This window comes from Botrytis sinoallii (genome assembly GCF_014898435.1).
Source record: "Botrytis sinoallii strain Bc 23 chromosome Unknown BSIN_013, whole genome shotgun sequence".
NCBI lineage: Eukaryota > Fungi > Ascomycota > Leotiomycetes > Helotiales > Sclerotiniaceae > Botrytis > Botrytis sinoallii.
The window spans coordinates 1144555-1157117 of NW_024066040.1; the positions used below are offsets into that span (position 1 = coordinate 1144555).

At 43.7% G+C, this 12563-nt stretch overlaps 5 protein-coding genes across 5 annotated transcripts; 3 read left to right on the forward strand and 2 right to left on the reverse strand.

Annotated features, from left to right (window-relative positions):
- Window positions 1-316: 316 nt before the first annotated feature.
- On the reverse strand, window positions 317-1317 carry EAF02_007703 (uncharacterized protein; the record flags this gene model as incomplete). The annotated part of the gene is made up of 3 exons (XM_038903751.1): window positions 317-967; window positions 1104-1215; window positions 1280-1317. 3 exons carry the CDS (start codon window positions 1315-1317, stop codon window positions 317-319), a joined length of 801 nt encoding a protein of 266 aa, XP_038756565.1.
- Window positions 1318-1674: 357 nt separating this feature from the next.
- EAF02_007704 (uncharacterized protein) lies at window positions 1675-2361 on the forward strand (the record flags this gene model as incomplete). Its single annotated transcript, XM_038903752.1, is given in 3 exon segments — window positions 1675-1956; window positions 1997-2210; window positions 2228-2361. 3 exon segments carry the CDS (start codon window positions 1918-1920, stop codon window positions 2359-2361), a joined length of 387 nt encoding a protein of 128 aa, XP_038756566.1. The 5' UTR covers window positions 1675-1917.
- Window positions 2362-3330: 969 nt separating this feature from the next.
- EAF02_007705 (uncharacterized protein) lies at window positions 3331-5979 on the reverse strand (the record flags this gene model as incomplete). The annotated part of the gene is made up of 1 exon (XM_038903753.1): window positions 3331-5979. One exon carries the CDS (start codon window positions 5977-5979, stop codon window positions 3331-3333), a length of 2649 nt encoding a protein of 882 aa, XP_038756567.1.
- A 2038-nt stretch (window positions 5980-8017) lies between these two features.
- Window positions 8018-9320, forward strand: EAF02_007706 (uncharacterized protein; the record flags this gene model as incomplete). Its single annotated transcript, XM_038903754.1, has 3 exons — window positions 8018-8060; window positions 8118-8856; window positions 8921-9320. The coding sequence occupies 3 exons, from the start codon at window positions 8018-8020 to the stop codon at window positions 9318-9320; spliced, it is 1182 nt and encodes a 393-aa protein (XP_038756568.1).
- A 375-nt stretch (window positions 9321-9695) lies between these two features.
- On the forward strand, window positions 9696-11867 carry EAF02_007707 (uncharacterized protein; the record flags this gene model as incomplete). Its single annotated transcript, XM_038903755.1, has 6 exons — window positions 9696-9747; window positions 9809-9826; window positions 9932-10401; window positions 10451-11072; window positions 11127-11563; window positions 11652-11867. 6 exons carry the CDS (start codon window positions 9696-9698, stop codon window positions 11865-11867), a joined length of 1815 nt encoding a protein of 604 aa, XP_038756569.1.
- Between the last annotated feature and the right edge of the window lie 696 nt (window positions 11868-12563).

The window sequence follows — 12563 nt, forward strand, 5'->3', positions numbered from 1 at the left end:
TCATTTTGGATCCCATGTGAGATTACATGCATGAAAAAATATTCCATACATTTAGGGCCGATGTCTGAAGCAATCGTCTCTGTGTTCCAAAAAAATCATAGACATTTTTATGGATATTCCAAAATGCGTCCAAAAGTTCAGATTGGGATAGCCACACGGTTAGCATTCCCACATCCTCTAACTGTGCCTACCTTTAATTGTGCATTAGACTTTGAAATTCGAATCACTTTCAGACAACAAGAACACTGCGTTCAGAGCTCATTTCTATTAGCATAAGTCATGATCCATAGTGCCATCCAAATTGTTCAACCTTCATTTATGCATCTACCTCCATCGAATCACCACCCTCCGCAGCTTCGGTACCTTCTGCGCCTTCTGCACTATCCGCTGCCAAATCTACCCATTGCTTTACATCCTGACCATCGAATAGCTTGAAACCTTCAATGCTCTTAGCCCCTTCTGCTTTAATTCCTACAACTCCCACACTTGTGTTCTCGACCGTCAACTCCTTGTCTTGAGCTAGAGATTCCTTAAGTGCTCTTAAACCATGCTTAACCAATTCCTCTCTTCCACAGTCTGGAAACTCCTCCAAATGTCTCTCCAAATAAGTTCTGGCCATTTGACTCCTCGCACCAATCGCACAAGCATTCATTTCCTGCGTCATGCCCGATGGTTGGAACTCGAATAGATGAGGTCCGGTTTCATCAACACCAGCTACGAGAAGACCAACACCATATGGACGCTTTCCGTAATGTTGAGTATTAGTTTGAGCGCGGTCACCGATTGAAGCGACGAGTCGTTCGATGGGGATAGCTCGGTCATATGTTAAACGCGAGGCGAGAGTTTGGTTTTTCATGAAGTTGGAGAGGACGCGGGCGTCGGAGGCAAGACCGGCGAGGGCCAGTCCGACGTGCTCATCGATTGCGATTACTTTTTTTTGGTAGGAGGAGAGTTCTTCTGCGTTTCTCTGTTTGGGAAAGAATGTGTTAGTCTTGATTCAGTACTATAGAATGGGGGCGAAGCAGAAGATAGTAAATTGTGCCGTATCATATACTCTGCTGTTTGTGGTCGTAGCAGAAAGTAAATAGTCCATAACTACTAACCTTTAAAGCCACAAGAACAGCATGAGTCTTGCTAACTATTCCCACAACAACACTACCCTGCTTCACAGCCTCTGAAGCATACTCGACTTGAAAGATTCGACCCTGTGGGGAGCTATAATTGCCATCTCATCAATTTCAATTTCCATTTCCATGCCACCAAGAAGTAGTTGACTTACAAGGTAACAGAATCGTTATCATAATTGTTTCTGAACATCTTGATTAAAAAGCAAGTTGAAACCACTCAGACGCAGAGATAAAAACACGGGTATCTTCAAATATGCGTCAAAAACTTTGGATGTAGTGGTTGAGAAGTGTAAATTGCAGAATGGAGGAACTGGACGCTTTTGTATGAGGCAGACACGATGATGAGGCAAGCTCGAACTGTTGTTAGGTATGATTTAGAATAGGTAGCTAGAAGCTTAAAATGGCAAGACTTTGAGGTTTATTGTTCTGCGTAAAGGAGAAGAGTTAGTGCTGCTTTAATGAGTGGATCAACAAGGCTATGAAGCTATCATTTAAGCGCGTGCTTCCGAAACGTCAGCTCCAAGGCGGTTGGTGATTGATACTTTGAATCTCTTACTAACAACAAGCTTGAGCAATTCTATCTTCCACCAACAATTCTCACATCTACCCGTTCATTCAAGCCGTCTATCGAGAACAAAAAACACACACAAGACAATCGCATAGTACAATTCTGTGTGATACGATAGTTACTGAGCTACACCGATAACGCAAGCAAGCGACCGATAACTATCAACCTCAATCGCAACCTCAATCGCAACTCATCCAACGTGCCATTCCCAGGTTATTCAATATGACCGCCGGCCTTAAAACAATAATTTCCCTCTCTTTCGTACGTTCTCTCTCCCTCATTATATGCCCCATCCCCTCAGTCTCTAATATCCCCCCTAGGTCCTCGCTCTCGGATTCCTCCTCGTAATCCTCTCTTGCGCGCTCTTCCACCAATACCTTCCCCTCCTTGTCGTTCTCACATTCATTATCGCTCTCTCCCCAATTTCTCGCATCCCGCTGTTCTTCTCCCGATGACTTTTCCGATTCTTCCTCTTCTGGAGTTCTCGATCTCGGTCGTTTCGCAACGGGTTTCTTGTGTATGATGGGTGTAGCTCTTCCGGCGGTGTTGGCGCATAGTCATATTATTACTGTGCCAGCCATGGTCATGAGCATTATTGGCGGTGTGCTGATTTACGGCACGGTGATTAGTTTTGGAATGTTTTTCCAGGAGGAGGCTGAGTTTTAGGAGGGTGTAGGAATGGGAGGAGGAAGTGTTGCAGGGGCAGATGTATTGGGGATGGGAAAGGAGGAACTGGAAGTGTAAGGATATATAGGGTTTTAAGCGGATGCAGAGATTGGACTTTTCGTGAAAGAAAGAGATAATGATGATGACAAGAGAAGGTTGCGACCACTATGTAAAAGAAGATGAGGAGCACAATGTAGCCATGGCTGTGATGAAGGGATAAGGTCTATGTCAAGGACTACTTGTCCTTTCAATTCATGGTAGAGACCTCACCCCAAGGAGTGCCCTCGAGTACTTGGACTTCGATTTTGGATTCAAAGTAAAGAATAACACATGCGAATGATTAATGGAATGAAATAACGTCATACGCATGGAATTTAACGCGGTGAAAGACATGATATGATAACGAGCAGACAATTCAGAAAGAGCTCAAATGCACGATGTAGTAATGGTAGTCAGGTCATGCGGGAGGGTTGGGACAAAATAGGTAGGAAATTGATTTCAACATCCAAAGGTTGTCGCAATTGTAGAACCATGCACGCAAGATCGTGTACCAAAAATGAGTTGAGAATGTAAAGTTGGTATTACCAGTCTATGAAATATATCTATCTAGGTATGTAACTGCACATGTGAATCCTTGCGGACCTTTTCTTTTCTCTCTCTATAAAAAGATATATGTCTTCGTTGAGATTTTCTGTACTCCATGTCCCGGTCTCTGTTCCTATCCAATCCATATCCAATACACGAAAGCGCCATCCCAAGGTCATAAGTCGTCAATGCCCCGCTCTCTATATGATAGATACGATACGTTGAGGTATCTCGAACTGGGGACTTTACCATAAATTTGTGTTTGAAAATCTCCCAAGAAACCAAGAAGAAAAGTGAATAGCCCCATGAATAACTCCGGAAAATCTTCCTTCATTATGCATAAACCAACCGACTCGCGTCGTATGAAGAAAATCTCTATCTCATTCAACGAAACACTCCAAGTGTTCCATTAAGCTTTGTTAACATCTCATCTCTCTCGCCAATGGGGGTACTAAGAGCCGTAACAGCTCCGCCCGCACCAATGTGCCATTTCTCTGTATCCTTTTCTTCGGCTTCAATGACGCCATCTTCATCGTCCCAACGGTACATTGATCGGATAGTAACACTGAAGTCGCCGCGGCCGCCAACATCCATGTATCCTACAACACCAGAGTATAGAGAACGAGGTTTGTGGTGTTCGATATCTTGCAAGAGTTCACAGCTACGTTTCTTTGGTGCGCCAGTCATAGATCCAGGTGGGAGAGAGGCTGCTAAAATATCGAGTCCAGTGTATGCTATTTTCTTGTCGTCCTTGATGGTAAGTGATGACATATTTGTCTCGATATCATCGGATCCGGATTTGGTATAAGAACCTTCGACAACAGAAATCATCTGGAAAACTGATGCATATTCCTCAACCACCATCAATCGTGGAACAGAAACGTTGCCAGACCCACAGACGCCATGTAAATCATGACGAACGAGATCAACAATCATGAGGTTCTCAGCCTTTTCTTTTGGATCATTAAGGAGTGCGGTGGCGTCTGAAAGTGTCACTTCGTCAGTCTTACGAACGGTGCCTTTCATAGGTCGAAGAGAACATTTTCCGACGCGATTGTCCCACTTAAGGAATTGTTCTGGAGAACTAGAAACTAAAGTCGCAGCGCCAAGGCGAAGAAAAGAAGCGAAGGGGGCGGGTTGACGTGTGCGAAGATTTTTGTACAAGGACCAGGCGCCTTTAGCTGGAGCTGGTCTTGGAGTTTTGTTGTAAAGAAGGATTGACTCAGTAGTGTTGTGGACTGATGTATGAGGAGGATCGCTGCGAAGACGGGTGATGGTGGTTTGGTCGGTGAGGCATAACTCGTAGGAGTCACCACTAGCAATTTTATCTTGGCATCGACGGACCTTTGCTTCATATGAATCGGCTGTAGGTTGAGTGATAGCCATGGAAAACTTCGAAGCGGGGGTACGAACTGGTGACCAAGCTCGTTTTTCTCGACGAGAAACCTTTATGCGATCGCAAGATAAGACGAGATCACCTGGTCGGAGGGGGATTTGGCGAGTGCTTTTTGGAGATTTCGGTTGGGCTGCTTTTTCAAGCTTGGGGCCAACCGCTTCCATCCATGCAGTGTCGCTTTGGCTATCACCAAGGCTGGCCAATTGCTGAAGGTAGAGAACCTTCTTCACGTGGTCGACCACTATACTTCGAGTGACCCATGCAAAGCAGAGATCTGGTCGGTTGCTATGAGCATCGGGTCTATCAACTTTCACATCAATAGTTTCCAGACCCAGCTCGTATGTCGTATATCCCATAAACCCTCCCCAGAAAGGCGATTCATCATTGCCTGCAGCAACACGCGCAACCTCTAATCGATGTGCTAACAAAGACCAAACTCCGCCACAAGACTTTAAATCAATCTCCTCTTTAGTATCGAGATATTCGCCGGATGAAGAGGGGATCTTGGTTATGTATCCGTCCCCGACACGATATTCGAATCTCAAACAATCATCGATGTCCAGGCCTATGATACTATATCGTCCTTTCACATCGGCAGATCCTGCGGAGGATTCGTCTGCATTGGTGGATTCCAGTAGAATATGATCTCGACCCATGTCCTGGATGGATTCCACAATATCAGGTACAGATAGATTCTCTGGTAAATCAATTGTTCGAGAAATGCACATATTTTTGGGCTTCATATTGCCGGTCGAGATATCGCTAGTCGGAGATACAGGTATTGTTTGTAAAGCTTCGAATTGTTGGAGAAGGCTCACTCGTGTAGCAGATTGGCCGTGCATTGTACCGTCGTAATTTATCTCCGTCTTCCTGAAAGTTTTATTCCAATCTTGTGCCGACTTGAACCAGTTTATAAAGATTTCTTTGCTTGTATCATTTGTGCAGACCGACTCAGGATGATATTGTATTGCCCAAAAGGGTTTCGTTGCATGTCGTACACCGACCAAAACTCTGCTGTCTTTCACACCGCAACTTCTCGCATGTTCAGCGTCTAGATCGGCACTTTCAACCCAAGCCAATGGTATCAAATCGGGAGATTTTTCTGTTGGCTCCCATCGTGATGTGTTCCAATCTTCATCTAGAATGTCGTCCTGGCCTATATCGATACATAAACTTTGATACAAGGTAGCGGTAATCTCCCCAACCCCACAGAATATTGAATCATTTCCAACGGCGGAGACGGCTTGGGCCTCTCCTGCATGTAGAACCTTTCTAATCATTCCATGTTGTGGACCATTTAGCCTCCTTATTTGTCCACCGAATTCCAAGCACAATCTTTGAAATCCTAAGCAAATACCCAATACTGGTAACATCTCCTCATCGGCAAGTCTCCAGATTTTCTTTATAATTCCGATATCACTGTCCGTCTCCGGATTTCCAGGGCCCGGCCCGCATACTACCGCTACATAGTGTCTCAATTCTTCGTGTAATGCTTCCTCAGATGCTAATAGGATGGGATCATTGATTTTGACCGTTCGCACTGAGGCGGTGAGTGAAGTTTCAAGGAGAGAAATGATATTATTCGAGAATGAATCATATGCATCAATAAAGAGTATTAAGGGTTTCTGAATCAACATCGTAATTTGTCTGCACCTGCCTTGTAATTTGAGAGGGTTTCCTCCGTACTTCCCTTGTGATTCCCAGGTAGAGATTTTCCAAAACAGAGGAAGGAAAAAAAAAGTTGCTTTTTTGATATTGTGTTCAAGGAGGACAAAGATCTGGCGGTGTAATTTTCCCGGGCGGTGGCAGAATTCAATTAAATAAGGTTTAGCTTACATGATATGGAATAGTGGGGTATCAGGGGCTAGATATAAATACTAACTAACTATGCTTAGGGCTGATTAGCGGCGATTAGTGGTAAACCACGTGTGCATGTACCGACGTCAAGATATAAAATGATAGAAACCATTTTTGCAAGAATCGTGAGAAGATTCATCTCTCAAATGTCAATGGGCAATTCTGCCTCGTCGATTCAAGTAATGAGCTATGTAAGCTTACCTAGTATGTATAGTTTTTGTGTAACGGTTATCCCACTGCATGAGTTGGGTTTAGTTTGCTTTCACGAGTCCCATCACTGCATGAATTAGCTAATAGTTACTCACAAATACGGATAAGCACTACTAACATCCGAAGTCTTACTCGGGTATTGTTTTGCTTTTCAATTCCAATGACCTTCCAAGATTTACTCGGTGATAACATATATACTTTGATATACTTTACTTGTGGTCAGTACCCTGTCCGGGTAGGTCGATCCAGCGCAAAGGTTGTGCCTCAGTTCTTGTTCATCTCCATGTCCGGACCAACTTGATCATCGTTGATGTAAAGGAGAAGAGGTCACACGAGATGATTACGGCTATTTTGATCTTGTCGGTTTCAATGTTATCGAGAGTGCTCCATGAGCTACTGAATCCGAAGCACTTGGTCAGTTCTCATGCTCAAACGAACCCCAATCAGACATCGACCCTGCCATAATAGTACTCAGAGGCCGGTGAAATGATGTACGCTAGTCATGTCTGATCTTGATATCCTATATTCTAGGGTCCTCCATTCATAGTATGAGTCTTCGTCATCAATTCGAGCTCAAAGACATCGCAAGTGTGGGACCATGTTGAGACTGACCGAAGATCGTTACTACCACTTCGTCTGTCAAAGATGATCTTTGAGCTCACCTAGAAATAAATATAAATAGCATTCAAAAGACTGGTTCGTTAATGCGGTAGCGGTTGATAGCGATCGTCAAAATATTGAGTACCCGAGTTCAGCTGTTCATGCGGTATTTGGACGAACCTCTGTACTCAATATAGCCCCGATTAATAAAACGCCGTTGCAATTGATTCCATTTGTTTTGTCTTTATTTACGTTTCACTTCAATTCTAAATATCGCAATAGCCTAGATTGCTATTGGGGGCTTGCTGCAGTTCAATTATTTGAAAAGAATCAGTGGATTTTCGTACGGAGGAGAAATGCGCTTAGGTACTATATAAGGCGTCTTAAGGAAACATTTCCATCGAGAGCGCAAAGGCGTCAAACAGGCTTGTTTGGTCAGGTCAAATGCGCTCTTGTGGTGGAGTGGTAACATCGCCTGGTTCGGAAAAAAAACCCCGCGGGGGTTTCTCCTCCCGCCCCTCTTATGGGGCGGCAAGGTTTTGCAAGTTCGTACGTTACCAGTAACTACTGATTTAAATCTTGTTTTTATTTTTATACCTACCCAGCCCAACGTCGTGCTCTGGAACTGAATTATGACTGTTGTAGCTTTTCTTTTGAGGGGGGGACGGGGGGACGGGGTTGCTCCAGTGATGCCAGCGGGAAGCGTATGAGTGATCGGTTTATTTTCATGATCATGATTCACTGCATAGTAGACAACCATAATTGACATGCTTCCTGTCAGGTCATTGTGCTATATTTATTAGTTTATATGATTCAATCACTTCGAATGGCGTGTCGTTTGAAAGCTACATCCCTCGATCGAAGACGAGAGATGTGCCTACCTCTGTCTTCTCTCTATGCTTACACGCCTCCAATTCTATCGTGTTTCCCTCGAGACTTCCTGAATCGTTAAAAGGAACCCTTTTTTTCCCAAGAGAGATTTTGCCGCCCCAGCAAGAGACAGCAATTATGGATCTCTCAATTCTTCAAAACTTACACACTTACCTTGAAGGTTTGTTTAGAAATGCATATTGATCGTTCTCACTGTTACATAGCTAATCAAAATCAGGCAATCCAACTTTTAACTGCCCGATTTTGTCGCTAGCATTGTCTTATATTCTTGGCAGCCTGATGATGATCTATACTCCCCCACGATTCTCGTGGCGAGCATGTTCATTTTTACTTTTCTCCGTCTATGGTTGCGCCGCTTTATACTATGGAAAATCCAATGTCGGTTCCTATTCACATTTCACAAGTTACGTGCTTGCAGGCCAAATACTAGGTACCATTAACTATGGATTATTCAGACTAGAGTCGCCGCATTTTTCTGCCGCAACATTCAAGCAGAGACTAAAATGGGCCATGGATGCATATCTCAACCCAAGACAAATCGGAACGACTTCGCAGCCGAGAAACCTGTCGTTGTTCCCAATAACAAAATTCGCTCACCTGACGGATCCAAATGTATTTGTCATTAGCAGATCACTCATGGCATGGTTTCACTATCTTCTCTGGGGAATAGTCAACGACCTTCAAAGAGATTATCACACTCATCTTCAGGTTGGTGATTATAGCCCGGAGAAAGAGCAATTCTTCCGGAGAATATGCCATGTTACTATACGAGAGATAGGCATAAGAATATCACTACCTGTATTGTGGATTCTGCCTGAGATTCTTAGCATTTCTGCGCACCATTATTTTATATCTGCAGTTGCGGTGTTCATTGGTGGTGCCAAAGCTATACCTGGCTGGAACTATCCTGTTTATGGATTATTGACGGAAGCATATACCATCCGAAGATATTGGGGGTACGTGATCATTTCATATGACTATAGAGAATGCAGTCCATGCTAAACTTGTTTTCATTCCCAGTGTTTTCTGGCATCAATTCTTGCGTCGAGATCTTATTGCTTGGGCATCATTCATATCCTCAAAGCTATTTCGTATTCCCCGAAATTCTAGGTTTAACAAAATCGCCATGCTGTATTTGGTGTTCTTCGTCTCTGCATGTATGCACGCCATGATATATATTCCAGCAAAAATGAAGTTTCCGAACTGTGGACTACGTCACATATTTCAGTGGTATTCCCTATGTCCTTGTGCAATTATTGCTGAAGATCTTGTTCAGAAATGGGGGAAGAGAGTGCTGAGACGCTACGGATGGAGCAATGATTCGAGATGGCATTATTGGATTGGGTATTTATGGGTTTGGGGTTTCTTTGCTTGGAGTTTACCCAAATTTGTCTTTCCAAAGGACGATTGCGTGCCTTAAAGAGACTATCTCATTTTACTGCGTAACTCAAAATCTGTTGAGCCAGCGGCTTGGCACCTATCTCCTCAGTACTCGAGAATTGTATATGTAGATTTTCAAATGTCAAAACGCTTCCAAGAATGTTTAATCTCAATCTTGTTATCTTCCGTGAAACCTCAAGGCCCAAATCTGAGCATATTGAAGTAATACTTACTATCATGTCACGTTCTTAAACGTATAGTTCGGGGTCGCTTCTCGGTGATCGGCACCACAATTATTCCGTCGCCTTAGCTTATTATTGTGCCGTAAGCTTTCCATAATTATTTACATCTAGACAACGTACCTGTTGACTCTTATACCTCAACAAATAATTGAAGAAGTCTTATCATCTTCAATATGCCGGCCGGAACAGCTCCTCCAGCTGCGGGTGCGCAAGCCCAAGAAGGCGGTATGAGTGTGAGTCCCTCCTAGAGCTGCCCGATAAAATTTACTGACAATGTCATGAACAGCCTATGATCAAATCCGCTGTGCAAGGCATCGCCATTTTCGTTGGCATGCAATTCTTGATGAAGCAAATTACTGGAAATAAAGGACCTGCGGACTACTGCTACAAACTGATGCATCTGGAGTAGTTATGAATGTCCCAGCAAACAATGGTGAAATCCCCCCATATCTTGCGCGACCAGACAAATTAGATGAAGGAGCAGTATGGAGTCCCATTCCTCAGAGAATTGCACCGATGTGGCCTACGGATAGTCCTCTCGACATCACTATTGTTGTTTCCCCCACTTTTGTAGCGGAACCTATTGCAAAAGTACCAAAGGAGAGAATCGTACTGGATGAGACTGGATTCGCATTTGGAGATTACAACCAACACCGATCGATTGATGCGAGCTTCGATGTTCCATCTGAGGTGCAGAATAATGGTACACTTTGGGGTCACTTCTATATTGGAATTTCTGGAAGTAAACTGGATCCTGCTACACCCGGCTATGATCCTACAAGGGCATTTCACTTTGTGCATCCTCTCACCCAATACATTGCGCAAAAGAAAATCAGAAAGACCAAAAATCTTTTGGCAGCTGCTGAAGAGACGGATGAGGTGAGTTTGTTAGGTCCAATTTCAAAAGATTCCACTAACGATTGATTAGCCTGAAGAGGAAATTCCTACTGGGCCTGTAATCAAATCTCACTATCATCCTAACTTTACAATGTCCTTCATTCCAGATTCTGGCGTCATGGACTTTCCATCTTTACATCCTGCTGTTCGTCAATATGTTCATTTGGAGGCAAGTGGAGCTAGAGATGGCACCGGACTCAATGGATGGTACTATCCACTACTCTTCGTCAACACCTTTTGGCAATTGAAGACTCACATGACAGTACTCAATTCAACCGTCACCAGACTTCCCATTCATATTGACCTGCAAGACTTTGCCAATTGGAAATTTACCTTGATGGCAAGTATGGACGAAGGTGCGAAACAGACCGCCAGAAATGCTGCTCAAGGACAAGCACCACCCGGTGGCGGAGACGGTAGTGAGTTTGAGATGATCAAGGAAGTTTTATTAGATACCAATATATATCTTTTGGCCACCACGGTCATCGTTAGTATTTTCCACATGATCTTCGAGATGATGGCCTTCAAATCCGACATCAGCCATTACCGAAACAAGAAGAACAATGTTGGAATTTCAGTTAGATCGATCCTCGGAAACGTCTTCATGCAAGGTGTTATTTTCTTGTACTTGATGGACAACAATGAGAACACTAGTAAGTTCATATCTCAGCCCCATGTTCATAGATATAAGTACTCACATTTTGTAGGTTGGATGATTTTGTTCACTCAAGGAATGGGGATTGTACTCGAGTTCTGGAAGATCACCACGGTGGTCAATGTTCGTATTCGCGATGCACCAAATTCGATCATACCATACCGCATCGCTTTTGAAGATAAACATGTCCTCTCCGAGACGGAAGAAAAGACCAAGGAGTACGATGCAGTTGCTTTCAAGTATATGTACATGATTGCTGTTCCACTTCTTATCGCCTATGGAGCATACTCCTTGAAATACGAAAGTCACAAATCTTGGTATTCTTTCGTAATCGCAACTCTTGTCGGATCTGTCTACGCATACGGATTCTTGATGATGGTCCCTTCATTGTACATCAACTACCGACTCAAGAGTGTTGCACATATGCCAGGTAGAGCGATGATGTACAAGTTCTTGAATACATTCATCGACGATCTCTTGCATTCACTAGTAAGATGCCAACACTACATCGTTTGGCAAACACTCAGAGATGGATGTCATCTTTTTCATTTACCTTTATCAAAGCTGGAAGTATAAGGTTGACTACACCAGAGTCAATGAATTTGGACAAGGAGGTGACGATGAAGAGGTTGAGGAGAAGATTGCGAATCAACCTTTGAAGAGTATCCCGGGCGCTGATGCGACCGTCAAGGAGGGGCTTGAAGGTGCCAAGATCGCCGAGAACAAGGCAGATGCAGTAATTGGCAAAGCTACAGGAAGTTCTAAGAAAGGCGGAGCAACGAAAAGAAAGTGATGACCTAGTAAAAAGGGTCGGTTCATGTGTATAATGAATATATGGTATATATTATTAGTTACTACTTCAAACATACCAGGGCAGGACACTGGCGGAAAGAACAATTCAGGAGTACTTTTCCCAACTGGGAATCACCAACCTCAGCATCATGAACTTGACCCGCCGTAGAGCCATCTATATTCTGTGAAAAGCTTGCACACCATAGACTTACAGTGTCAACCCTAGTTCTCCTGGTACAAGGCTGCATGGGTAAATGCCGTTTGAGTAATTCTCCGCCAAGTAGAGCACACACGGTGTTGGAATGCTTGGAATATAATGTCTTGCTTCGGGGAAGTTGGTTTGGCATCCGCTGGAAATTGCCGCTAATCGAATTTTACAGCCGGTGCCTGATGCGCCATTCTTTTGTTGTCGCTTGTATTGGATTTCCGCAAGTGATGTTGATTGGTATGCCAGCAGGGGTATACCAGATGTTGACGGCCAAGTGCCTAGCACTTCTACATGATTGTTCTCTGCTACAGTTCGTTGTTCTAGAGATGTTCTTTTTTTTTGAGAGAGAGAGACGGATACTTATTCTGGGGGTTCGAAATGTTTCACTCGAAGATCTGTGATGAGTTTATGAATAATTCTATCGGGATTTGTTTGAATTAGCATTGAAATTTCGCTGTTCTTGGTGAGAGCTCGAAGTGACATAGTCTG